The sequence below is a fragment of the Lonchura striata genome, chromosome 13 (assembly GCF_050655825.1).
Source record: "Lonchura striata isolate lonStrDom1 chromosome 13, ASM5065582v1, whole genome shotgun sequence".
NCBI lineage: Eukaryota > Metazoa > Chordata > Aves > Passeriformes > Estrildidae > Lonchura > Lonchura striata.
In genome coordinates this window covers 9,841,490-9,867,136 of record NC_140715.1, presented here as the reverse complement: position 1 = coordinate 9,867,136, position 25,647 = coordinate 9,841,490, and the positions used below count along the sequence as shown (strand labels likewise).

The following is a 25,647-nucleotide window of genomic DNA, read 5'->3' as shown; positions in this document are numbered from 1 at the left end:
GCAATACAGGGGATGGCCTGTTTTGGGTCCCCGAAGGGGGGCATTCAGGGCTCGGGGAAGGCTGGGGGCGGCGGACCCATCGCCGCGCTCCCACCAGGCGCTGACCACACACCGTCAGCTGCTGTCTCACACCGAGACAGCCGCCCACTCCCGCCGTGCCGGTACCGACACCGCCCGGTCCGCTCCGGCTGCGGCTGCCCAGGCAAATAAACGGAAAAAAACTGGACACGCCTCCTAAGGAAAGCTCCGGAGCCGGCGGCGGGGCAGAAGCGGTGCCCGGGGAAGGCTCCGGGGATGCCGCGGAGGCGGGATCGGCAGAGCCCGGGGCCGGCCGAGCCCCCCGGGCCCGGAGCGCCGCCCCGCGGGGCCGGGCCGGGGCGGAGCCGCCCGCACCGCCCCCGCGGAGCGCGGGGCTCCGGGGGAGAGCCGCGGAGCGCCGCGCTCGCCATGCGCGACTACGACGCGGCCACCGCCTTCCTGGGCGAATGGGGCCGCTTCCAGCGCCTCGTCTTCTTTCTGCTCAGCGCCAGCATCATTCCCAATGGCTTCAACGGGATGTCGGTCGTGTTCCTGGCCGGCACGCCCGAGCACCGGTGCGCCGTGCCCCGCGGGGCCAACCTGAGCGGCGAGTGGCGCAACGCCAGCATCCCGCTGGAGCTGCGGGGCGGGCAGGAGGTGCCGAGCCGCTGCCGCCGCTACCGCCTGGCCGCGCTCGCCAACTTCTCGGCGCTGGGGCTGCGACCCGGCTCCGACGTGGAGCTGGAGGCGCTGGAGCTGGAGCCGTGCCTGGACGGCTGGGAGTACAGCCGCGATGTCTATCGCTCCACCATCGTCACCGAGGTGCGCGGCCGCGGTGACACCCCTGCCCCGGGCCGTGCTGGGGCCGGGGCCTGTCATTCTGTCCGGGGGAGGCGGACAGGGAGCAGGAACCTTCGGGTGAAGGGTCTGTGGGAAGGGGTCCGCGTGGGCACGATGCTGCGAGGAGCGGGAGGGATGCCAGAGGTAAAGGTTGACGAAGGAGCTGCGCGCCCTCGCCATTCCAGCTGTGTTTGACAGCTGGTTTACTCTGAGAGAGGTTTCTGTGGTGGGGGGAACAGAGGCTGAAAACTGAAACCCGGTAGTTTCCTCCTGCCGCGCGCTACCATTCCGGTAAATTTTCTGTGTCATGGAATTGCTCGTTCTCAGCGCAGCGTTGAATGGGGACATGGATACGTGCGGATACCCATATCCAACCGCGCACCCAGCCTGTCCGGGGCTGGAGCAGAGTGGACCCCGCTGGCCCCGCGCCCTGGAGTGCCGGTGGCTTCCGTGGCCGCCGGCGCTGGGATCGGTGGGACGCAGGTGCCGTGGGCTCTCTGCGGGAGCCTGGCCCGCCTGTCCGCTCGGTGTGTAAGGCTCTGCATCATCTGCACGGTGTCATGGGGCAACGCCAGCGGTGCCGGGCAATGTAAGCGCCTGTTTGGCTCTTCTGGCCGTGCCGTGCTGTGGTGGCAGAGCCGTGCTGTTCCGTAACGCCGGCACGGAGTGTGGAGCTCAGTTAGGGAAGGAAAGTGCTTCCTCTGAAGCTGCGGCCGTGCTGTTGCTGATCTTCGTTGTGTAAGGGGTTTCCGGGAATACCAGCTCACCCTCGTGCCAGGCCTGGCAGCCGGCAGGCTCCGCGGTCCTTCAGCCCAGCGTGCCCCAGGTAGCCCAGGGCCACCTCCTCATGCGTGAGAGGGAATGGGTGGGGAACCCTCCTCACGAGTGCTGGGACCCAGCAGCAGCATCTGCCACCAAAAAACCATCGAAGGATGGCACAGCCAGGAAAGGTTCTGGTGCTGAGGCGAGGAGTCTGTGCCCTGAGGACACGGGAGGAGGGTCTGTGCTGGAGCTGTGCAGACACAGGCTCAGCCACACGCCAGGCTGGCAGGATGAGGGCAGGAGGTGTCAGCCTCCTGTCACCTGCTCAAAGGGAGCGGACACGTGTGACACTCGCCGTTTGGGCTGGCACTCGTACTCAGTCATTGGCGATCCCTCACAGGATCAGGTCAAGGCAGGGGTTCATGGGAAGCTTGCCCTGCTCCTGGCCATGGGCAAAATGAAGCAGCAGCCTTGCTGCCCACATGCCCGGCTGGCACAGCTGCTGCCCACATAACCCACAGCTGCATGGCAGGTGCCTGATGGCCACCACTGGCATAGACAATGCCACTCTCACTGCCAGAGGGAGGTCAGTTTATCCTGGTGTGTCTATGAACTTGTCATCTCTGTTTTAGAGTCAGTGCGTGCTCTGGGAGAGGCAGTAAATGGAGCAAAAAGAGGAGAAATGTGATTCTACTTAATAAACAGTAGATAATTTATGTTGGAAGATGCCAAACAAGAGCATTCTGTGCATTGTTTGGATGGACATAGCTGTGGGCTTTGCCATGGGGCCTGGGGTGTGCCAGAGAGGCAACAGCACATTCAGAGATGGAAACTAAGTGCCAGGTTCCCATCTGTAAGCCAGATGGAAAAGAAGGACACTTGTTTTGTTTCAAAATTTTTATGGACATTTGGAAAAAATGCAGAATTTGGTTTCAAAAGAAGGAAAACAGGCACTGATTAAATGCTGGAAAGAGGCAGTTTAGACAAATTTGAGATGCTTATTTTTGTACCCAACATTTTTCTCTGTATTAGGAAAGACAAGCCAGGACATGCCATCAGAAAAGCTCAGTGAAGAAACAGCTTCAGAACTCAACTGAAGAAGAGAACTTGATTATAGAGGATTAAGTACCAGAGACTTCATTTGATTCGTTGAGTTGCATTTAATCCAGTTATTAGTGTTGCTTGAAGGGAAGTGGGAGATGCCAGCTCAGCACCCGTGTTACTTGGTCAGTGAGGACATGCTAAATAAACCCTGGGAGCAGAGAATCCCAGACTGAGTCATTTTTATGGTGTTAAAATGGAGATTATGGAGAAAGGTGAATGTGTCCACAGATGATCTTTGGGCCAGGATGATGTAAGAAAGGGGCTGTAAGAGTAATGGTGAGCAAGTGGAAATGTGTGTCATTGTGGGATCAAGAGTGATCCCTTCGCTGAGAGGAATGGCTGCAGGGATTCCTTTTCCTATTGGCAGGCTCCTGGGGTTTGTTACATTAGTAGTCTTTTCTGGAATTTAATCCACTTTTTTTTTTTTTACTTCTAGATAATAAAGTTCAGCTCAAACATGAACTAGAGTCTCAAGGACAAACATCAATTTTGCCCTTCAGAGTAAGCTTTAGGATTCAGCTAGTTCCCTTGAGCCAGGCTGTCACCCAGCACTGCTTCCTGGGGACACGCTGAGCTGCTTTCCACTGATGGGGCATGGCATGTACCCCAGACACCACTTTGAGGCTCCTGCAAAGGGCAAATTCCAGAGGTTTTGCTGGAGCTGCTGGTCTGTCACCTGTGTCATCCTGCTCTGTCCCTGTCCCAGCCCTGGCCCTGATGTTAGTGAAGGCAGAAACCAGAAGCTTTTGGGACTGGCAGAGGCAAGAGACTGGACAGGAATTTCTGTGGTTTGAAGGCATCTGAAGATCTTTTCTATTCTGTTATGGTTTGTTCCATCAGTGGAGAGCAGCCCTGCCCAGCCCTGGAGGCCCACCCTGTGCTCAGGCATGGAGGTGCTTGTGCTTGTCACGTGTGCAGTGAGCAGAGCTGGTCTCATTGCTGGACCTGGTACCCAGGGAGCAGGATGGGGCCATCTGTGAATAATTAACACTTCTTGAGTTATTCATCGTCAGCTTTACTCTTGGAAGCAAGTTCAGATTTTCCCTGATTTGCAGCCCCACCCATTTACACAAGGTTCCACTAGTGTTTTCTCCTCTGATGTGAATGGGCTGTACTCAGGGGGTTAATTAGTGATTTCTGATTGGTAGGGGGGGCACTTTGGGCAGTCAAGGCACCTTCTCCAGCAATTTCAGTTTTTCAGAAAGCTTGTCCATCTGTAGTGTTCCTACCAGCAGCATTGGCTCTTCCAGTAGCTGGGAGCTTGTCAGGAAGGGTTGTAGGGATTTGATGGGAATAAAGTGGTTTAATTACAGCATTCTTGAGCAGCTCCTATTCCTAGCATTCAGAGGCCTTGCCTGGAATCTTACATGAACTTTGCTCCCCAGTTTGCTTTGCTAGGGACATTACAGAATTACTTATTTTCTGGTTAATGTATAATTAGCCCAGTAGAGACATTTTGGAAGTCCTAGCTGTAGGCAATTTTGCTGTGGCTGGGCTGTAGCTCCTGTAGCCATGGTGTGCTTGGTGCTGTCTGTGATGGATGCAGCCTCCAAGGAAAGGGGCAGACAAGCTACATTTCACTTTTCCCTTTACACTGAAGCACTGCTGAAACCTCACCGTGTTGATACGTGGTTGACCGCTGTGCACGAGCCTCAGAGTGAGTGCCTGTGGGGATGGGAGGCTGGAATTTGGGAGATGAGGTGTAGCTCTAGGGTAGGGCTGAATTGCTCAGGTACCATGTGCTATTGGAGCTAAAACAGGTGGATTGTTCACTCAGCAGCTTCAGGTATACTTAAAGCAGAAGGATTTGATGTGTTTGTGTGTTTTCTGGTCAAATGCAGTGAGTTCTGTAAACAGTAACCCCTCTTTGGACAGCCAAGCTGCTGTGTGCTGTTTACACATCCCCCCAAATCTGAAAGACTTGGCCCTGTACAGTGAATTTTTGCTGGGTATGCAGTATGTCATGGGAAAGAGTGGAGCCAACACCTGGATAGGAGGCATTTGGCACCAAGGAGGTAATGCAGTTTCATGGGCAAGTTATTATTTAGCTGAGTCTATTTTACAGCCAAAGTGCCTTTGGCACCATGGGGCATTTTAAAAACACTGATCCTTAACCTTGAGCAACTCAAGTCTGAAGGTTCAGGAGCAGGAGCTGTGCTGGTGGCGCCAGACCAAGGTGCTCAGTACCCAGGTAATTAACAGTAGTTTGTATGAGCTGCAGATTCTGCCATGCTGTCTCTCAGCAGCTTTCCCTGAGTTGGGGCAAGGAAGGTGCAGCAGGATGTGGTGAAAGACATCTGCAGTGTACTTTGAATGCTACGTCTTTTATAGATGAATTTTGCTTTGTTTTGAATGCTTGACTTGATTTGTACTGACTTTCTTTACAGAAATCTATTTTCTTTCACAGGTGAAGCAGATCCCTGCCTCTATTTCTCACAACTAGCATCCTTGAATGTACCAGAGCCCCACTGATCCACATGCTAACCTCCACCTTCTCAAAACACAGTGTGGATAAGTGCAGGTGTATGCCCAGACAGACCCACACTTCACCGTCTTGCCCTTCTCAGCAGGGACAAGAAAATACCTTACAGAAAATTCTGCCACAGGTTTCTTTTTGTTCCTAATCAGATTTGAGTTTTGGAGGTACATTTTAGTCTTGCAAGTCTTCTTGTTCCTGCATTGAAGAAGTGTGTTCCTCAGGAAGAGGCGTGGGCTGTGTATTTAACCTCAGCTTCTTTTTTTGTCATGTAACTGGTATAACTTCGCAGGCTGGGCAAAGGACAGAGGTGCTTGACTCCCCTCTGCTGGCAGCACACTTCTGTTCTGTCTGAAAATAGGCATTAATTGCATCTCTTTCCTAAATTGTAGTCCAAAGCAAACTGCATCAAACCACACCACCATCCCCCTTGTTTTGGGGTTTGCCTGCCTGTTCTGCAGCAGCTGTGAACCTCATCCACCAGTCCACCTGTGCTTTGTTTTTGGCAAGGTTTGTGGTGCCATCAGACAGTGCCTGGGTGCCTCTGTAACACAAGAGTTGCTCCTGGTTGCCTGCAGTTGAGTGAGGAGCCTAAGCAGCTCTGGTGGCAGGTTTCTGCTCCATCACCAAGCCTTTGCCTGTGCTTGGCCCATCCATTCTCCAAGCAAAGGGTGCAGATGATGGCCCTACTCTCTGATAGCATGGCTAATTATTACAATTATGCCATACTTTAATCTGTGATCTAACTAGCTTACAATTGTGGTAGAATTATCTGATCTGAGAGTGACATGTTTGAAGCCTCTCCCTAAGTACTCCTGGCAGGCATGCCTTAACCAGAGATTAGTCACCAGGAAGGGAGCAAGCCTTGGCAGAGACATCCTCAGCTGTAACTTCGGTGGACAGAAGCTCATGATGCAGTTTTTGGTTTTTTTTTTAAACCTTGTCTGAGGTTATGAGTAGTTTAAGGGGGAAGTTTCCACATTGGCTCCTGTCCTAAGTCTGTAGCCACAGCCAGCTGCAGTCACGAGGCTGTGAGTGATGGGTGGCACGTCAGTGGTGCAGGTTGTGGGGTGGAACAGATTTCATTCTGTGCATCATCTTATATATGTTTTGTCAGCCCCAGAAGTTACAGAGCTGCAGCAGGTTTTGTGCTGGCAGAGGTAAACTGGGAGCTGTCCTTAGCTGGGATGGTTCTTTACCCTTCTCCACTGTTCTGTTTCACTGATGGAAGCATCTTGGACCATGGAGAGCCAGGTCCAGGGGTCTGGTGGGTACATGATGGGAGGATTGTACTGGAAACAGATCCAGGACAGCCCCTGAGCTGCACACATGGGCTCCCATCAGGTTTGGCATTGCTGGCTGCTCATCCTCTTCAGAGGCAATGGAGCTGTGTCAGACTGCTGCTGCTGTTTTGGCCTCATGGAGCTGCCAGGGGAGGCAGTCACTTTCCCTTCTTTTTCTTGTGCTTTAAGCAGGGTGTTCCAACAGTGACCTTGACCAATAAAACAGTGCCAGTGGTGGGTGGAAGTGTGGATATGGGGAAACAGAATTCCATTGCATGGAAATGTCTGTGTCTCCAGCCAGCAGCCCCTCTGCTGGACGAGGCTCAGCAAGCACTGGGGCTGTGTCTGAGTACAGGACTTTCTCTTGCAGTGGAACCTGGTGTGTGAGGACGACTGGAAAACCCCCCTGACCACCTCCCTCTTCTTTGTGGGGGTCCTCATCGGCTCCTTCGTCTCGGGGCAGCTCTCAGACAGGTAATGCCATGGGCAGAGCACAGCAGACCTGGGGCTTTTGTTTTAAGAGATTGTAAGGCATTTGTTTCACATAAAAGGAGTGAAATGTCCAGTACTCTGAGTTCTGAACAAAATTAGGTAACTGGCCTGGCTTCCTCAAAAATCCCATCCTGGACTACCCCAGGTGAAGGATTTCTCTCTCTTGGGCACTTCAGAGCCCAGGGACTGATCTCCACATGGAGCCCTTGTGGCTGCTTTGCAGATTGATGTGATTCCCTTCACAACCTGCTTCCCATTTGTTTCTTTATCCAGCCTTTTTAGCAGTTTAAAAGATGCTGAGTTTTGTTGCACATTAACTGATAATCCCTTGTTAGAGCTGCAAGACAGAAACTTGCCCTTTGAGTAGAATCTCTGCATAGGAGAGATGTTTTGGTGAAAACAGAGCAAGGACATATGAGAGGAAGAAGAAAAGATAACCTGAAAATGATAGCAATTATCATAGCATCTCAGTAGATATAAATGTAAAAAGTCATTGCAGGCATTTGATATCTCAGTAGTGTTGAGGTTTTGGCCTTACAATTTGAATGCAGAATATACATTCCCTGTGCAAATCTCTGCATCCATACCCTTTGGTGGCATCTCTGATCCTGCTCTGACTGCTGTCTGGGAATGAGGATGTCATAAGGTAGCAGTGTTCTCTGGGTGCTTAGTGGAGGGGTTTCAAAACTCACTGGGAGTCTTAATCCCAAAGCCTCCAGCATTAAATTCCATGTGATCTGAATTTAATCGCCTGACTCCTGCCCCAGTGCAGAAGTCAGTTGGTGTTACTGTTTGAAAGGGAGATGAGATAATCACTAAATCCCAGTGGTGCCATTCCCCAGTGGGAGCATTTGAGGAAGTGTGTGTGCCCTGATGGCAGCACAGCCACTGAGAGCCTGGCTCATGCCTTCCCACAGGAGCTTCCTTGGATTATTTGGGGGTTTTGGCAGTAAAGGGTTATGATCTGAGCCTGTCCCAAAGCAATTTCCCCATGCCTGCTACAGAAGCTTTCCAAGTGAAGGGTTGCTGCAGGCAGCAGGTGATGCAGCCCGTGCAGCATCTGTGCCCACAGGTGTGAAAACCTGCACTGAGCTTGTCCTGCCTCTCCAGGACAACATGCCACGTAATTATGGATTCCAGTATCCTGAAATCCATAATTTCCTCACTTTCAGGTGTGTAGCTTGCAGTCTGCTTGTGTCTCCCTGTTGTACTTTTGCCTAGTCTCCTTAATCTCTGTCTAGTGGCTTTCTGAAGTGTCTGGTCATAACTTTTCTTCTCTGTTTGTCTCATGGGTCTTGGAAATGTTAATATTTTTTAGTGCATATGAAAATAATAAAATTCTTTAAGATGAACAGAACTTCAGTTTGTGCTAAGATGCATAACTTGAGATTGGATATTTGTTATCCCTTGTGCCCTCTTACATAGCCCCCACCAAAAATACATGCTGTTTCAATAATAATATTTTTCTTTACCAAAGGTTTGGCAGGAAGAATATCCTTTTTTTGACAATGGCTGTTCAGACTGGCTTCAGCTTCCTGCAGATCTTTTCCACCAGCTGGGAGATGTTCACAGTGCTCTTTCTCATTGTGGGGATGGGACAGATATCTAACTACGTGGTGGCCTTCATTTTGGGTATGAATGTATTTGCATTAGATTAAATGTTTACTTAATGTACTGTTACTTTTTCCCCTCTGAACCTGGATCATTAATTAGACAGTGGTAAATCTACACTGGTAAAATTCCTACTTTAAGCCAGTATGATTTTTTTTTTCTCTGTGATTCTTCAAGCCCATACTTTCTGTAGGTTTAGAGAAAAAAAAAGAGAGCAGGAAGAGTCTAAATAAACATGCATTTAATTCCCCTTTGGAGAAGACATACAATGCAGTGTTCAGGGTTTAGCAGCAGATCTGAGATACAGAAGGCATTTGGGTTCATCCCTGCCTCCCTCTGCACCCTTTGCAGGGAGGTCAGTGCACACCTGAGTGCAAAGTGGAGCAGCCCAGCAATTCCCAGTCTCAGTGAGTGTCAGGGGACCAGAGCAGAGGAGCTGGCTGGTGCCAAAGTCCCATTAGCCATAAAGTCATTGCTCTCAGTGTTGGGATCAGTGATAATGTCCTAAGTTCTGGGAGATAAGGTTTGCTTTCCTTTTTATGGGGAGCATAGGAAGAATGACCCAGCAGCTGCATGGCTGCAGTTGCTGCCTGGGGACCCTGCAGGGAACAAGGGACCCCATGGGGAAGGGGACCCCACCGAGGCTCCCACTGGACATGGGGGTTTCAGGAAAGGCAACTCCATGGGCAAATTATGGGGATGAGTGATACAGGTCTCAGGAGGGAAACGGGATTTTCTGTCTTTAATGTCTGTACAGATATATATTTATGGCCATTTATAAACCCCTGGTTTCAACATTAGAATTTGTAGATCATAATGGGAGCTAGATTAAAATTGTACATTACTAGTTAATGCTGGTCTTTCCTACCCCGTGAGGTTTAACATGAGGAGAAAAAATAGTTCAGAAGAGCATAATATGAAGTCAGTGCTATGAAGAGGATGCAGCACTGTGTCCCCAAGCAGCCACGAGTTACTGCTGCTGCCTGTGGCACAGGGAGGATTAAGGGCAGGCTGTCAGCAAGGAGATGCCTTGTTGTCATCACCATTGTAACTGTTCCTGCCATTGCTGTCACAATTGCCACTGCTCCCACTGTCCTGGCAGTTTAATTCTTGTGTGGAGCTGATGGAGCAGGAGCCAATGCCTGCCATGGGAAGGCTGGGGGGTACAGCACTGGGTAAAGCTGAAAATCCTTGTGGAAACACAAGGGTGTTGTGTAGCACAGAGGTGCAGGTTCAGGCAGGAATTCAGCTGCCAGCTCCCCTGGGAATGTGGGGCACAGCTGGATGTGGATTGGGCTCAGCAGAAGCAGAGCTGGAAGGGAGGGCCAGAAACACCCCACTGGGCAAATGGTCCTTCTGTTGAGAGAGGAGACTGGGTTTACCCCAGTTTCATTAGGCTTGTTTAATGGGTTAGCTGTTGTTTGCTCCCCTTGCCCCATTGTGCTGTCTCTTCTGCCATCCTCTCTGTAAAGTTGCCACAGCAATGATGGCTCCCAGGGAGCAGAGACAGATTCCTGGGGCGCTTGCCAGCGGTGCTGGCCATTCCCCAGCAGCCTGGAGGCTGGTTCTAAGGGCAGGGTTAATCTGAACTAACTCAGACCTTCGCTTCCCCATTTAAGTGAGCCATCAGCTGACTGTCATGGGCAAGGAGGGAGGTACTTACAGAGGGTGGTCCTTCCCACCCTACACTCCACAGCCAGCATGTTCCCCATAAGCACTGGGAATTCTGCCTGTGGCAAGGCAAACCCAGGAGCTTCCAGGAAGCTGCACATGATAGAGACACTCAATAGGAGAATACCCATAAAAAGAAAAGCAACTCCTTAAGAAAACCCATCTTGCTTCCAGGATGTGCTGGAGATTCTCGCCTTGTTTCATCAAGAGCAGGCAGGGCAGACTTGTGCTTGGGAGAGGAGCAGTGACACCTGCACCTCTAAATGCCCCGTTGACCCTGGCTGTGCTGCAGCCCTGGCACCCTCCATCCCCAAGTACAGTGAGTTTTTTTCCAAGTTTAGTGCAGATTTCTCTTGTCACTCAAACTCTCAACATCCAAACCTCTGTTGCCTCCCCTTGTGTAGCTCAGACCCTGTTTCAGCATCCTTATCACCCAGGCTCATGCTGCCCTTTGCACTATTGCCCACCTTCATGGAAATAGTTGCCCCTGAGCTGTTGGTGAACTTCTGTAGTCAATGTTAGGGTTTTTTGAGCCACATGCTGTGAAATTTCTCTCTTAGCTTTAGGTCTCAGTTGTTCTATGTGCTCAGAACTGTTGTGTTCAGGTTCTGGGACTGTAAAACACTACAGAGGTTTGTGAAGGCATGTTGGTATTGTCCAAGAACTGTTACTCCAAGGCTACAAGAGTGAGGGAAGAGGAAAGGCAGGAGAGATGTCATCTCATACTGTCTTTGAATTGACACAAATTATAATGTAACATTTAACAGGCTCAAACCAATGTTTCAGGTATCAGACCTCTCTCAAGAAAGCCCCTCTAAACAAGAGCAAGTCAAGAGGAAGATGGTAACATGTATCCCCACACACTCATTTTAGCCCAGCAAATTCTTGTTTTCACTTTTTTTTACTGTGACTTTATTGTTACTCCAGGTTTCTGAAATGAGAATTCATGTAACTATCAAATAGGAGGGTTTTCCAGTCTTGGGTATTTTTTTCCATCTTCTCTGCAATTATAAATGTTGGAGTTCTTGCCATGATACAGAACCCAAGTACACTCTCCACACTTTGTGACCTTCAGTTTGCTCAGTGTCCTTTGTGTTTTAATTGAGTCCAGATCAAACTGTGGCACTTACGGCCCTTGCAGTGCTCCTGATGTGAAGGAGAGCTCTGCAGACCAGGGGCTGAGACCTCAAGGAGAAGTGAGGTGGCCCTGAGGGCTTCACTGGATTCTATTAAGCAGTGGCTGGGTGTTTAATTGTGAAACAATTTAGGTGCTGTGGAAAGCTTAGAACTGTCTCAGTTTTCATTACTGGATATTAGGTTGCTGCATGGTGCAATGGCTGTAGGATGCTTTCCCTGACTGCTGCCTGGCTACTGGAACAATTACATTACTAGAGGATGGCATCTTCTCTGGTTCTGTCCTTCAGCCCCTGATATACTGATCCAACATTCCGACCTTTCTTTTGTTCCCAAAAATAGGTGGGAAATTTGTTTCCACCTCACCTTACTGTAAATTCACATCCTTCCATCCCATGCCAGTCTGCTGTGCTCAGACCTTTGCTCTTTCAGAAGTGCCCAGCAGTGAATTGCATCTGAAATCCGGATGGGTTACGTGGGGGAGCAGGATGTGTCCTAGGGGAGCATATGAGGAAGGCTCCTGGGATCCTGCCAGCCATCCCCCGTGCCTGTCCTTATCTGTGTCTGCCAGTGCATTAATCAAAGCAAACAGAAGTAGCTTCTTTATCTGAAGGTTCCCAATACTCCCAGCAGCTTTTCTGTACAGGCGTGTCTGTGCTGTGCTGCTCTTTTCTAAGATTGTTTAGCTTAATTTTTTTTTGTTTGTAAATGCAATAAAGTATTTTTAGCCATGCTTGAAAACAAAGAGTTAAAATGCTAATCCAACCTCCCTTGTTTTAAACAGGCACAGAAATTCTTGGCAAATCAGTTCGTATTCTATTCTCTACATTAGGAGTTTGCATATTTTTTGCAATTGGCTACATGTTGCTGCCACTGTTTGCTTACTTCATCAGAGACTGGCGGATGCTGCTGCTGGCGCTCACTGTCCCGGGGCTGTTCTGCATCCCGCTCTGGTGGTGAGTCCATGCCGAGCCCACGCTTCCCACCCCTCCTCCCGCCCGATGCTCTTTGTGCTGGGTAATGGCAGAGGGTCAGGCAGGAGGGGCTCTTTTCTATTCACCATGTGAGAAGGCTTTGCCTTGAGGGGGCATTTTTTTGTTTGGGGTTTTTCTTGCCAATTTTAAGTCGAGTAACTACCTAGAGAGCCTCGTTGGTGCTGTGTACTTGAAGCCCTGCTCTTTTTAGCTGGACAGAAGCACTGAGAAGGGCAGATAGGCCTATCTGGTTGCTGCCTTGGGCGTCTGCTGTTTTCTGAAGGGACAGGTGTTTGAAAATAGGAAAGGAAAAGCAAGGTATCACTCACACTCTTAATAATTCACAACAAAAGAGTTCTTTCATATTATTCAGGGAACTCCTTTCTTTTTGCTATCTTGAAAAAGTTGTATCTGTAAGTGAGCAATTAGCATCCTAATAACAGTTGAGTGATTTAGACACACTCTTCTATAGTCTAAAACACCTCCTGCATGTCCCAGTCTTGTTAGAATTATCTGCTGGTGATTTGTTGGTTAGGTTTTTTTTTTAATCTCAGTCTTCAAACCAAACCTTTAAAATGGTTTTCAGCTCCACCTCTGCTGTCATTGGATTTTAAAGACAGTCTGATTCTGTTTAAATGTCCATTTTCTTATTTCACTTGAAGTGTTTCAAATTCCTTCATCACAGCAGCATTTCCCTCTGCACCAAGCAGCTGCTCTCTGGGGAGGCTGGTTCTGGGTGGGAGCCTCTCAGATGTCTCCTGTACAACAGGCACTGTGAGGCACAGGAAATTTGTCCCCAAGGGTGGCTTCAGAGTCCTGCTTTGAAACCTATGGGCTGGGAATTGCCAAGCCTTTTAAAAGCTTACATTTAAAAATGCCAAAAACTTCCTTCGAGACACTTTGTCTGGGACCTATGTGGGGGTAGATGGGGATCAAGGTGCCCTGGCAAAGCTCTGCCAAGGCAGGTTGGTGTCAGCTGGCATTTTGGCATGTGGACCCACTGCTTCCATGGACCATGTGACTTGCACATCCCTCTGCTCTGTACAGTTCTTGCTCTTTTACTCATTTCCCTTCCAAATTCTCCAGAAGATTCCCTGCATTATCTCTGCAGTCTCAAGATCCTCAGCTTTCCCAGTAAGAAGAGCAGTGGAGGCAGCTCATCTTACAGAAAGTCCCATTAGTGATTAGTGATCAGATATAAATCATCTGATGTTTGTAATTATTGACCTGGCTTTGAGTCAGTCTTTAGGGCTCATCAGAAAAGGAGTGCCTGACCTGCTTTTTTCCAAAGAGAGGAAAAAGTGCTGCTGGCTAAAGAGAGCAAGATAGCATCTGTTAAGACCAAAGGATTTAGTTAAGGAAAGTTGACATTTTCTGTCCTGTGTTTGGTGTTAAGTCATTCAACATGTGCCTGTAATTGATTAGAAAATGTCATCAACTCTGCAAGGGGACGCTGCCCCTGCCCTCTGCCCGGGAGAATCTGCCTCAGAGCTGTGGTAACATGGTGAGGTTTGTATATAAGATTCCTGTGACACAGAACCTTTCAATACACGCTGTGCATATTTAAAGCATTTACACATTGTGTGCAGCTTCCTAAGAATATTTTTGATTCACACTGGCTAAGCTACCCCCATCCTTTCTGTCTATCTGGTGACATCTGGTGGACATTAATTATTCCTTAAAAAACAGCCACTAAGGACAAAGCACCTACTTTAGCATGGCAATAGGTCCCATATATTTGAGTTACACTGCCCACATGCTTCTGTGCAGGGCTGTCTCCTGCTGCAAGCAATCTGTGAGAGCCGAGTGTAACTCCTAGGCACGATAAATGTTATTTATAACTTGTTACTTTTGGGAAAACATTGCATCATTTATTCTAAAACTTGTTACAGGATCATTCCTGAGTCTCCTCGGTGGCTGATCTCCCAGGGAAGATACAAGGAGGCAGAAGCTATTATCCAAAAGGCTGCAAAAATGAATGGCATTCCAGCCCCAGCTGTGCTTTTCGATACTGCAGAGGTATGTTCCATACATCCTGGTACTTTACCTTGCTGGCACTTCCCTGTTTGGCTGGTTGACTTTTTGGGAAATGCCAGCAAAGAGCTGGTTTGCACAGCAGCTCCTGGGCTGGCAGTGGCTGCTGGCCTGCGGTAAGTGCTGGGTTAGCGAGATCAAAGTAAGAACCCAGAGGGAGGCTTTATTTGTTTGCTTTTCACAGTAAAATTCTCTTCCTCAGCAGCGGTTTATTGTGGTTTTCAAAGCAAGGGTGACCCAGATTGTTTCATCCTTTGGGCGCTGCAAAGACCCAAGGAGAACTGTATGTGCCCATTTCAGTTTGGTGCATTTTTAGCAGTTTGCAGTTAGCAAGAGCCCTTTGCAGGGGGCTGTGTGGGGGACCCTGAATCAGCATCCACATGAGCTGGGTCTGCCTGGAGCCCGAGGGACTCCTCAAGTTGCCCAAACCAGCCAAAGCACCTGAGTGCTACACGGGGACTTGAAAACCATGATGTGAGTGAAGACAATGAAGAACATCAAGCTCTTCTTCAAAACTGTGGTTTTTCTGTATTTCGTATCTAATGGTTAAAAGAAGAAAGTCTAGTGCAAAGCTGGCAGCCCAGCAAGCCAGGGAGCAGCACAGCCACTGTGGGATGGCTGGTTCCTGTGCTCATCTCCCCCTCTACTGGCTCTGCCCTCACTGGAGCTCCTCACAGAGGCACATTTTTCTTGTGCAAGGACTCCTTCCTGTGTCAGCAACGACTGTGTGTCTTAGGCTGGATCTTCCTCTACTGCCTTATACTGCCACCTGCTTTTTGTGTCTCCTGAGAGAGCAGAAATGAAAACACCATGTGCTCCTCTGCAGTGTCTGCAGGACACTTCGAGTTACCCCTCCCCTGGGCAGGATCTGTCGCTTGACTGTCACACTTACATTTTGGCTGAAGATCTCTTCCCAAGTGGAAGTTTTAGTGCGAATTAAAGTGTGTGCTCCAATTATGGGAAGCTCATTCTACACCAGCCATGGAAAACCACTTCCCTTACTTCACAGCCAGGCCTCAGATGTCTTTCAAACTAGGGATGACTTTTTTGGATTGCTCATTCCTGCATATTTTCTTAAACCGAACTCACCTGCTTCATGGAACTTTGTGTGCCAAATTATCTGTACAGAAAAGCCTGAGGAAGATGTGTGCATGCTAAGTCTATGTTGGAAGTATTTTTCAAACATTAATAGAATGACACTCCTTGGAAACCATCATCTATTCCTAGGAAAGGGCATCTCCTGGATAGTCCTGTAGGGAGAAGCAGGGTGACTTGTTCTTTGGGCCTGGGGGAAGCCTGGCCACAGGTTCTGGCTTTGCCCTGGCAAAGGCAAAGTGTGCAGGCAGAAAGGCACTCTAATGCCACTCAGAAGATTCCTGCTTCAAGCCTCAAACTAGACCCTCCATCTCCAGTCTGAGGTGGTGGATGCTCCTATGATGTGCCCTGGTCTCACCAACCTTTCTCATCTGTTCCTCTGTCAGGGTGCTGGCAGGCAGCAAAACTGGCTGATTTCCTACATTCATTTCACAAACCTTATGAAGGTTTAAGAGAGTTGAATGGACAGTGCAGAGAAAGGACAGGAAAATGCCTCTGGTACTGAGGTTACTTCTGGAAGTACTGTGTGAGATCCTTAAGGAAATCTTAGCTCATCTGTCTGGTCAGCTGATACTCCTTTCTCATTAGTCTTTGTGGTGCAGTGGAAGCTCCCATGAGTACAGCTGGGTGCAAAGACAAGCTCCACCTAAGGACTGTGCTCCCCGGTGCAGAAGCAGCCCTTGGGCTGACCACTTATCCCCTGATAGCCATAACTTCGTTAACTCCTGGACTGTGGGTAGCAGAGGTTGTTATGCTCTTAGGTGTGTGGGAATTTTTTTGGTTTTGTTTTCCTTTTTCCTTCAGATGCAGGATTCGAAGCCTCAGCAGCAGCAGAAGGCTATCCTTCTGGACCTATTTCGAACCCGAAACATTGCAACTATTACTATTATGTCATTACTTTTGTGGTAAGGAAATGTGTATTCCTAAAGTACCCAGGCAATAGAACAGTTTCTGATTTGAGGGCACATGCCACAGGTTTAGATAATAAGTCTGAGCCTCAGAGCCCAGCTCCATTGGTCCTTGGCTGGTACATGGCCCTCAGTGTCCTCACACCCACACTGCATTAATGCACAAGAATATGGAGACAGTAGCCTTGACTCAGATGTAAAATAGTTACAAAACTAAATGTAATAACTTCTGTATTCTTAAGTACATTTAAGTACATTGCTTTTTTTTTTTTTTTTTAATGCTCCCCATCTCTGTAATCTCTATTTGAAGAGAAATGTTCTTCTTGAAGCAAAGGCAGCAACTCAGTAACATAACAAGAGTCAGACCCATGGCCAGCATTTTTGTTCTGTTCTGTACTTTGCCCATCTCAGTGAGATCTTGGTCCCTGCCTGGGCAGCCACAAGAAATGAGGACCCAATAATGCCATATAGACAAACCAGAACTCTTTTCTGTCCATATTCACTCCAGCAGAAAGGAATTGGCTAGCACATTTGGTAAGGCACTCCTGAGATCTGAAACCTGAACATCCAGCTCTCTGTGAAGATTAAATAAGATATAACACAACTGCTGAGGGTGGGAGATCTGACACTAGCTACAAGTAGGAATGTAGTTGGCCTGGGAAGCTTGCAAGAGTTTCATTGTGTTTTTGAATCTATTGCAGGGATAAGACTTTGTGAACAACTTCCACAAAGCTTTTTACTTGGTGTAGTGTATGCAGGAAGGACAAAGAAATCTGAGATGTCTTCAAGCTGCTGTGGATATGATCACTGAATGAGATGACAGAATTAGAAAGAGGGGGTTGCCACTGAGACTTTTTTAAGCCACAATGCCTATGTCAGTGCTTTGCAATATCCTATTTTTGTAACAACATCTGAGGCAACACTGGAGGCGTTCAGAGACTGTTCTTTCGGGAATAATTTGTTTTTATTGCTTTTCTCAGGTTTTTCACATCAGTTGGTTACTTTGGCCTGTCCCTCAGCACTCCAGACTGGCATGGAAATGCCTACGTCAACTGTTTCCTCTCAGCTGTTATTGAAGTTCCAGCGTATGTGATCGCCTGGCTTCTCCTCCGTTCCCTCCCACGGCGCTACTCCGTATCTGGCACCTTGTTTTTAGGGGGAAGTGTTGTACTCTTCATTCAGCTGGTTCCTGCAGGTACAAAATTAAATATGTGACTTAAGAATATGAAACATTCAAAATATGTTATGGTACTGTGTAATAGTTCTGCAAAATTACTGGAAAATTTAGAATTTGAGGTCAAGTTTATGCTGATCCCTTGCAGCCTTAGGTGGTTTTTTTTTTTTGCATTTGTATATGCTGAGTCACACTCAACTCTCATTTATTGTGTCAAATTACTGAGCTTTATATAGTTCAGGGGGAACCAACTTCTAAAATGAAAGCTGAAAGTGTACTGTGATTTATCTGGCTGTGCTTCCAGGCTACAATAACCTGCATCTGGATTCCACTGTGTGTAAATCTCCACAGGATTTTGTGAAAAAGGGGTGGGTTCAAGCTTGTAGTTTATTGCTGTGTAATCCAGACTTTTGTTCCATTTCAATAATGCTGTTTTGCTTGAAGAAATCTGAAAAATACAAAATAACCTGAGCGTCTACATTATGCTTAGTGGGGATTTTGAAGTCATCTGGGGATGAGATTAATATTTTGTATAATTAAAAAAACCCAAAGCACCAAACTCATGACCTTTTGGAAAGACGCAGCAATACAGTCTTTTGGATGTAGAAGTAATACAGGTAATAATCACAAGCTGTTGTTTATTCACCTTGATTTTATTTTTTCTCCTCCAGAACTCAATGTCCTCTCTGTTGGACTGGTGATGCTTGGGAAGTTTGGCATCACAGCTGCATTTTCAATGCTTTATGTCTACAATGTGGAGCTGTACCCAACGCTGGTGCGGAACATGGCAGTGGGAGCGACTTCCACGGCCTCCAGGCTGGGCAGCATCATTGCTCCTTACTTCGTTTACCTGGGTGAGATCTCCTTCTTTGTGCCTTGCCCCACACAACTGCCCAGAGAAATTATCTGAGCTCCTGCAGTGCAGGCTCAGCCTTAAGTCCCTTCACTTGTCTTTTCAGTTCTTTCTTTCAGCCTGGGTGTGAGTTCACTGTCACATATGGTAGAAATTAAGTGGAGCTCCCTGGGCTTCACAGAAGGATCAGGCACTTCATTCCTTTAGGGACCATTCAGGTATCCCTGAAGTGGGTTAGAGCTGCACAATACAATGATGATGTTTATGAACTCTGCAAGCAGAGTGGCTGAAATGATAATCACATCTCGGGATGCCAGTTAGTTTCCCATGAGAGTGTGACAAGAAGTGGTCTTGCAGGTAAGGAAATGTAGCAGTAGGAAATTCATTGCATGGTACTGTTCCTGGGCATCCTGAGATGGGTATGTTGCAGGTGGGATTCCAGACATTCCCAGGATTTGTGCTCTCTAAAGTAATAAAGGGAAAACATACAGGTTAAGTGGCATGAAAGTGTGTTTACTTGAAATGGGTTTTTTTTGTTTTGTTTTAAGTTTCTAAGCCAGTCATCTCAGCATTCATTCATTTTTCTTATTGCTCAATATTTCTGTAAGCAGTATTATTAATTTCCTCATAGGCTTTTCTTGACACTCAATGCCATCACAGTTTGAGTGCTGTGCATATATTAACTGACAAATATTTTTTTGTTTGGTTTGGTGTTGTTTTTTTTTTTTTTTTGTTTAATACGTAAAATACATGTTCCTCATGCTGCAGACAGAAAAGAGTGATAGAGGTTAGGGGTCTAAGTTCAGTCTGGGGTGCTCAATCTCCTCTTTCTTCCATTCACACATGATTTATTTCCTTCTGCCATCACTGGCCCTATGTCAGCTCTCTCTGCCCCTAATGAGTGTTGCTTCCTGCTGAGATCTTTCATACAACATGAGCTTGACCTTGCTGGCTTTGACAAAACATTGCTGGTGTACTGCTGAGGGGTTAGTGCTGATTCTCCATGCCAGGAAAGTGGAGAAGAGCTGACTATCTGTAACTAACCAGTGTTGACTCACCTCTGCATTCCAGTGTAACTGGAACACATTGTACTAAAAATGGTGAAAATATCTTGTCTTAGGTATTTGCAAATGTGAAGTAAAAGGGTAAGCAGGACTGTGACTCTCCTTAAGGTCTTCAGTCTCCATTGGAACACTAAGAGAGAAATATAGACAAAATAACATTTTTACTGATTGTTTTTTGTGGATTTGTGGTTTTTTTTTCTCCCAGGTATCCACAGGCTCAGTCTTCAAAAAATCTTGTTCCAGATATCAAAATAGTTTCTAAAACTTTAAGAGGTTTGATGAGAAACTTGTCAGCTGCTGCTATTTCTACAGCTAAATTAGGACCTTGCAGTTCATCCAGCTCAAAAATACAGAGGAGATCAGATCACAAACTTCAGCTCTATGAGATATACCCACAGGTCCTCTCTTTAATCTGAGTTTATTCCATACGTTATAAAGCATCCCAGCTATAAAATAAAGCTGTCAAGTCCAGTTTGGTACTTTCTCTATCTTCAATACTTTAACTCCTAGCTAATCCCTTTTCTGAAAGACCTTTTCATTGCTGTGCTGTTGTGACTTGAGGATTTTGCATCCTGCCTAAAGAGCTGTGTGCCAGCTTGAGGCTGCTGGCAGAGGCTGCTGCCTTCAAGTCCAAAACAATTTTCTGAATAGGCTAAGGTCAGAGCCTCATGTGTGTCTCGGGAAGCCTGATGCTGTCTCCCTTTGCAGTAAGGAAGGCTTTAAAGCATTTTCCTACTAATGAGCTGTTAGTCTGTAACTGACCTGTATAGCTGACTTAGTCTCTTCCCTTCTTTTGCATCAGCCCAGCAAGATCCATGATCCCAGGCAGTGATTAGTGCTTCACTGCTTACAAGCAATTTTATTCCCTCATATTGTATTATTTAACAGAGTATTTGGTTCTTGATGATAGTGTGGTACTGAAGGCGAGAGCTATTGCCTTGCAAAGATGTTGATTATCCCAGTTGAAAACATTAAAAAAACCACAAATAAAAAACGCCAAACAAATAAAAAAAATTATCCAAACTTTTAGCTGCTACACAAATGTGGGGGTTGGCATGGAATTATGTTAGGTTGTGGCCATCCAAGAGCACATGTTGAAGCTTTAAGAATTGAAAAGTCCCTTTGCTGGCAGGTAATAGATGTAATCCAGCTTTGGATTCACCTTTGATATGGATTAATCTTTCAGCTAATTATTCCAATTAATTCTGCATTACAGCAGTGTCTGGAATATAAACTTTACGTGTGAGTTTGGTAATTGTGGACATGAAGTACTGTTGGAATGTTGTGTGTTCTGCCAGGTGCCTATGACAGATTCCTGCCATACATCCTGATGGGAAGCCTGACTGTGCTGATTGGGATCCTGACCCTGTTTCTCCCGGAGAGCTTTGGCAATCCACTGCCCGAGAGCTTTGAGCAGATGCTGAAGGTGAAATGGTAAGGCAGCTTTCCTTCATCCCACACTTCACAGGAGTTTAGAACACAGTTCTTTTCACAATCAGGAAACATGTTTCTTCAGGTCCACTGCAAAACTTCAAAGCTCTCAAAGTGCCCTTCAGATTGTTTTCTTTCAGGTTGTTAATTTGATGGACAATGACATCATACCATTTCTCCAGAATGTCTAAATCTGAGAGTTGATGTGTGCTGGCAAAGCAAGGCTGACTTCACAGCACTTGAGATTGTTGCTTCAGATGTCCAGACATTTTCCATCCTTTTATATCATTTACTCTCCTAAACTCCTTATTTAAACTATTCCCTTAAATTATTTATTTAGTAGGATTGTTTTATTATTTATTTAGTAGGATTATATTATATTATGACACCCTTCATTCTTCCAGTGTAAGGTCTTCAGGTACTATTCTAAATTTCTAAATTAAATGCAGGATTTCAACATTCTAGCCTCTTCCTGGGCAGCCAGAGACAGGCCAGGACAGCTTTTCCTCTGGTTTATGTGATTTACCTGTAAGCAATGACAGTTCTCTTGTCCCACCAACATTGCTATTTAGGGTACCCTGAGCAAACATTTCTGTTCAAATCTATGCACATCCACTACAGTGTGAGAAAAATTCTTAGAGCAGCCTGAATTAACCAAAGAGCAGCTGCATAGCCACCATTCAGCTCAGTGAGAACTGGTACTGGAACAAAATTTGCCCTTGTAAGCAATAATAGCTTGAAAAAGCTAGAATTCCCTGCATCTAATTCCTGGTCAGTATAAGGATCTTTCATTATGCTTTCAGAATAAGAAAAATTCCTAGGCCAGGTTCCTAGAGAAAGGACATTTTTCTCTTTATCACAATTAGGGACTTCTTACATGTCTCACACGTGGCTTTTCAGCTTTGCAGTTGACAAACTATAGCTAGAAATCTTAGACTCGAACCAGATTCCCCTCGGAGATTTCTTGGATCAACAGCCTGAAGTAACTGAATTATAGTTGCTGAATGATGTTCAGTTTCCAAGTGTTTGCTGCACTGCTGCTGCCATCCAGCAAGGCACACTGTAGAGAATGTTGTATTTCATCTCATGTTTATATTAGCAGTGTAACCTTGTTATTGTAGTGGTGTTTGTAGGAGAGGGAAGTGTCTGATGACACCCTGGAAAACATTCTCAGTCTTTTACTTGCTTTCAGTTTCAGAAATGAGCAACAAACCACTGGCATTAGGAGTTCCAAGGAGAGTCCTAAAAGTCTGATAACACCTTTGTGAAGAAAGACACACCTCTCAGAGGGGCTGAAAGAAGAACAAAATCATCTCAAAACGCATTTGCCAGCCAGAGGAAAATGAACAAAACCCAACAGCACCATAGTTGTCATCCCCTGTGCTGCTGTCCCCAAATTATGTAGTACACCGACCAGTGCTGTCTGCTCCTGTAGGACTGTTGGTCTGTCACTGTGTCCTGGTCCCTGGCCTTTGTCAGCAGACACAGCCCCTGTTGAGAAACAGGGTTTGTCTCAAGGAGTAAGCTGGAAGTGAGCCTTAGAAATAATGCTGCAGTGACTCCAGGCAGCCAGGTACTCAATAAAAGCTGCTGAAAGGGGAAAAAAATAGCAAACCTAATGCTGGTGTTTTTTCTCACTTCGTGTGTTGACTGGAGGAAGGAGAGCTGGGTGTCTGCCTTTCAAAACCAGAAAGAAAGAAAGATCCTGGCCTCCTTTGAAATCTGTGGCCAAAGCCCATAGACTAAGTGGAGTCAAAATTCATTTGTAGCAGAGCAGACAGACTTCCCTGTAAGGACATGGGTTTTAAACTTACCCTCAGAGTGGCTTTAGATGTCACTTGCTTCTCCCAGGACCTGGGATCCCCCTGTTCCTGTAAAAGCTGCTGCTCTTTCATAAAGCCTGAGCCCACCCAGAACCCTCAGCTTTGTGAATCTTCAGTGGCTTTGGGGAAGGGAAAAAATCTTGAGCACTGAGTAAGGACTATAATTTGCTGACTTTCTGGTGGGTCACACCCAGTTTGAACAGAAGAGTCAGCTGTAGCAAGTCCATGATCCTATCCCAACCTTCCATGCATTATAGCTTTCAGGTTTTTCGTGGTATATGAGCATAAGCTGTTTTTTAGCTCTCTTGGGGTGTTGTTTTTTCTTTTTCCCAAAGTATTTAATTTCTCCTTTGAATATATACCACTTTGTTCTGCACCTTCAGAGAACCCTCACTGCAGTTTCAAAAGCATTCACAAAACTTTTATAAGATTTACAAACTTAAAGACAATTAGATGCTCACAAAAATCTGATTTTCTGTACTGGATATGGTCACCTGCGGCTATTAAAAATTCAAAAGGACTAATTTGAGACCACAGAGGTTTTTATATTAAAAGAAACCCCAAACACCAACAAAACCACTGTTTTGTTTTTCAAATCCTACAGATTATGTATGTTTTGGGTTTTTTTGGGTTTTTTTGAGTTCAGCAAAGCTAGATTGGATGAAGATAACGTAGAACTCAGAGTTGTGCTACTACTGTTTTAGGAACACTACATTGTCTGAAGAGTGTAATTCCTCTTGTTTTTGTATTTATTGGCTGTATGTGCACTTATTGGTCACTTATAGTCTATCAGACCTGATAGACTGATTTTTATCCTCTATAAATAACAATTAGCCCTGATTCACCTTCTATAAGGGCTAACAAAAGCACAGTGTCTCATCTCTAATGCCTGAGTTCAGGGTAGATTGTCTTGTGCTGGCTCTTGGCACAAGAATGTGGCTCTCCCTGAAGTTCAAGCACAAATATAAAGCTTTATAACAACTGCAAGGAACTTGTGCAATTAACTCAAGCTGCTTTTGGGAGTTGAAATACTATTTTTAATTTCCTGCAATTATGCTTTTGCCATAAATGTAACATGGCATAAGGGAACCTGTGACTCCTGATCTTCTCATCCCTTCTCAGTCAATTTCTCGAATAACAGCAGTATTTAATCTTGCTTTTACTTTTACAGAGTTAATCTAAAGAAGTATTGTTTAGATGCAACTAAATTTCTCAAGAGAGCCTTTTTATCAGCATAGGACAGGTTTGAGGACTTGAGTTTTATATAGGTGGCCATATTTTTATGAAGATTGTTATTTTGAGACTTATTTTATGCGATTGTAGGCTTGGGTATTTCTAAAAGGTAAATATTTTTGTACTCTTGAGCCTTTCAGTATCTTAAAACCTGTTTTTCCTTTTTTAAATAAGAAAAAGTACAGTGTATTTAAAATACCATGTTATAACCAGTCTCATTTTTCTTACTTAAACTATTGATCTCAAGCTAGCATCACATAGTATTTTTTGCAGCAGATTTAATAATCTTTCAGGGGAGTGGAATGTCTTTATTAAAATTATGTGATGTTGTTACAAGGCCTTATGGAGTCTGAGCATAGTGGAAATGAGGGAAGCCCCAGCTGGATTGTTCTCACTGACGGGGTCATCACCCTGTGCCTCATCTGTAACCTCTGTCACCTTTACTGGGGTCTCTCTGTGCAACCTTGGCCTCAGCTGACTTGCTGGGTCTGCTAATAATTATATGAAATTGTAGTAATTGTCAGTCATCGCCCTCTGTTTTCATTGCAATAAAAATGTGCACTGACATTGTTTCAACCTTTGTCCTGTGTGGATTCTATTTGAAGAGCAGGTCTCCGAACATAAACACTTGGTGCCAAGAATTTTAAATAAATAAATAAGAAAAAGTATTTAGCGTGGATTGGGCATGAAAAAAAATCCTGAAATAAGCTCTTTCACCGACTAAGTTCTTCCACACATGAAGATTTTAATGGCGTGGTACAGTTTTTCTGCCTTTCAGGTGCAAATCCCTGGAAGCTGACCCCACCCAGGCTCAAGGATGATTTTGTGATTTAACTCCTATTATGTCATTCATTTTCCACCTTTGAGATTTTTCACAACCATGTGATTCCAACCCAGGGATAAAAGATCATTTTAAATACAAGTGTTCAAAAATGCTGTAAAAGGTACACTATTTTTTTTTTTTATCAGTTAGTGGTGGGAAAAAGAAGACACTTGAAAATGTGAGTTAGCTTTATGAAGAGCAGGATCAAATTTCTGCAGTCATGCAATTCAGCTTTTGAACTGCCTTGTATGGGACTCTGTGAACTTCCTGCCAATACCGCTAGGTACTGAGCTGGGATTTTGGGCCTGGGATTAGAATATTATTTATTAAATTTATTATTTGTCAAGCATGTAGTACGCATTGCCTGCGAAAATAGCGTCAGGGTCAGGAAAGCTTTTTTACAGCTTCAGCTGAGCCTGCTGAAGGGACAAGGGCAGCTGTGGGAAGGTGCTACAGAGTGACACAGAGTGACAGAGGAGCCCTTTAACTGCTGAGCTCGCAGCACCGCCGTGCTTTGATGGGCAGGGCAATGCCTGCAGGCTCCTGGCTCGGTACCAGCCCACAGCAGGCGCTCCCCACGAAGGGTTCACACGCGGGCCGGCGCTGCGGGAACGGCCCTGGCGGAGCCCCGGCCCCGCGCGTGTCCGAGGGAGCGCTGGACGTGGCACCGGCGGCACCACGGGAGGTACGAGATGCCGTTCGGTCATAGGTTGGACGCGATGATCTGCGGGGTCCTGTCCAACCTCATTGACTACAATTCACCTCCACTTTGGATTTGGAATTCTTGGCCGTTCCTGACTGCAAGGTACGAAGGGCAGGGCAGCCGTCGCGCAGCCCTGGGCCC

General features: G+C 46.3%; 1 protein-coding gene across 4 annotated transcripts; it reads left to right on the top strand.

Moving 5' to 3' along the window:
* Nucleotides 1-368: 368 nt before the first annotated feature.
* LOC110481048 (solute carrier family 22 member 4) lies at nucleotides 369-24,556 on the top strand. 4 transcript variants are annotated; one of them, XM_085591204.1, is made up of 10 exons: nucleotides 402-840; nucleotides 6,854-6,957; nucleotides 8,453-8,607; nucleotides 12,224-12,347; nucleotides 14,258-14,384; nucleotides 16,299-16,399; nucleotides 17,383-17,597; nucleotides 18,248-18,430; nucleotides 20,792-20,927; nucleotides 22,117-24,556. In XM_085591204.1, the coding sequence occupies exons 1-10, from the start codon at nucleotides 448-450 to the stop codon at nucleotides 22,190-22,192; spliced, it is 1,614 nt and encodes a 537-aa protein (XP_085447330.1). In that variant the 5' UTR covers nucleotides 402-447; the 3' UTR covers nucleotides 22,193-24,556. The 4 variants fall into 4 exon arrangements, with proteins under 4 accessions (XP_085447331.1, XP_085447330.1, XP_021405144.3 ...); XM_021549469.3 differs by having other exon boundaries at nucleotides 403-840; nucleotides 12,176-12,347; XM_085591207.1 differs by lacking the exon at nucleotides 402-840 and adding an exon at nucleotides 859-5,330 and having other exon boundaries at nucleotides 12,176-12,347.
* The last annotated feature ends 1,091 nt before the right edge of the window (nucleotides 24,557-25,647 follow it).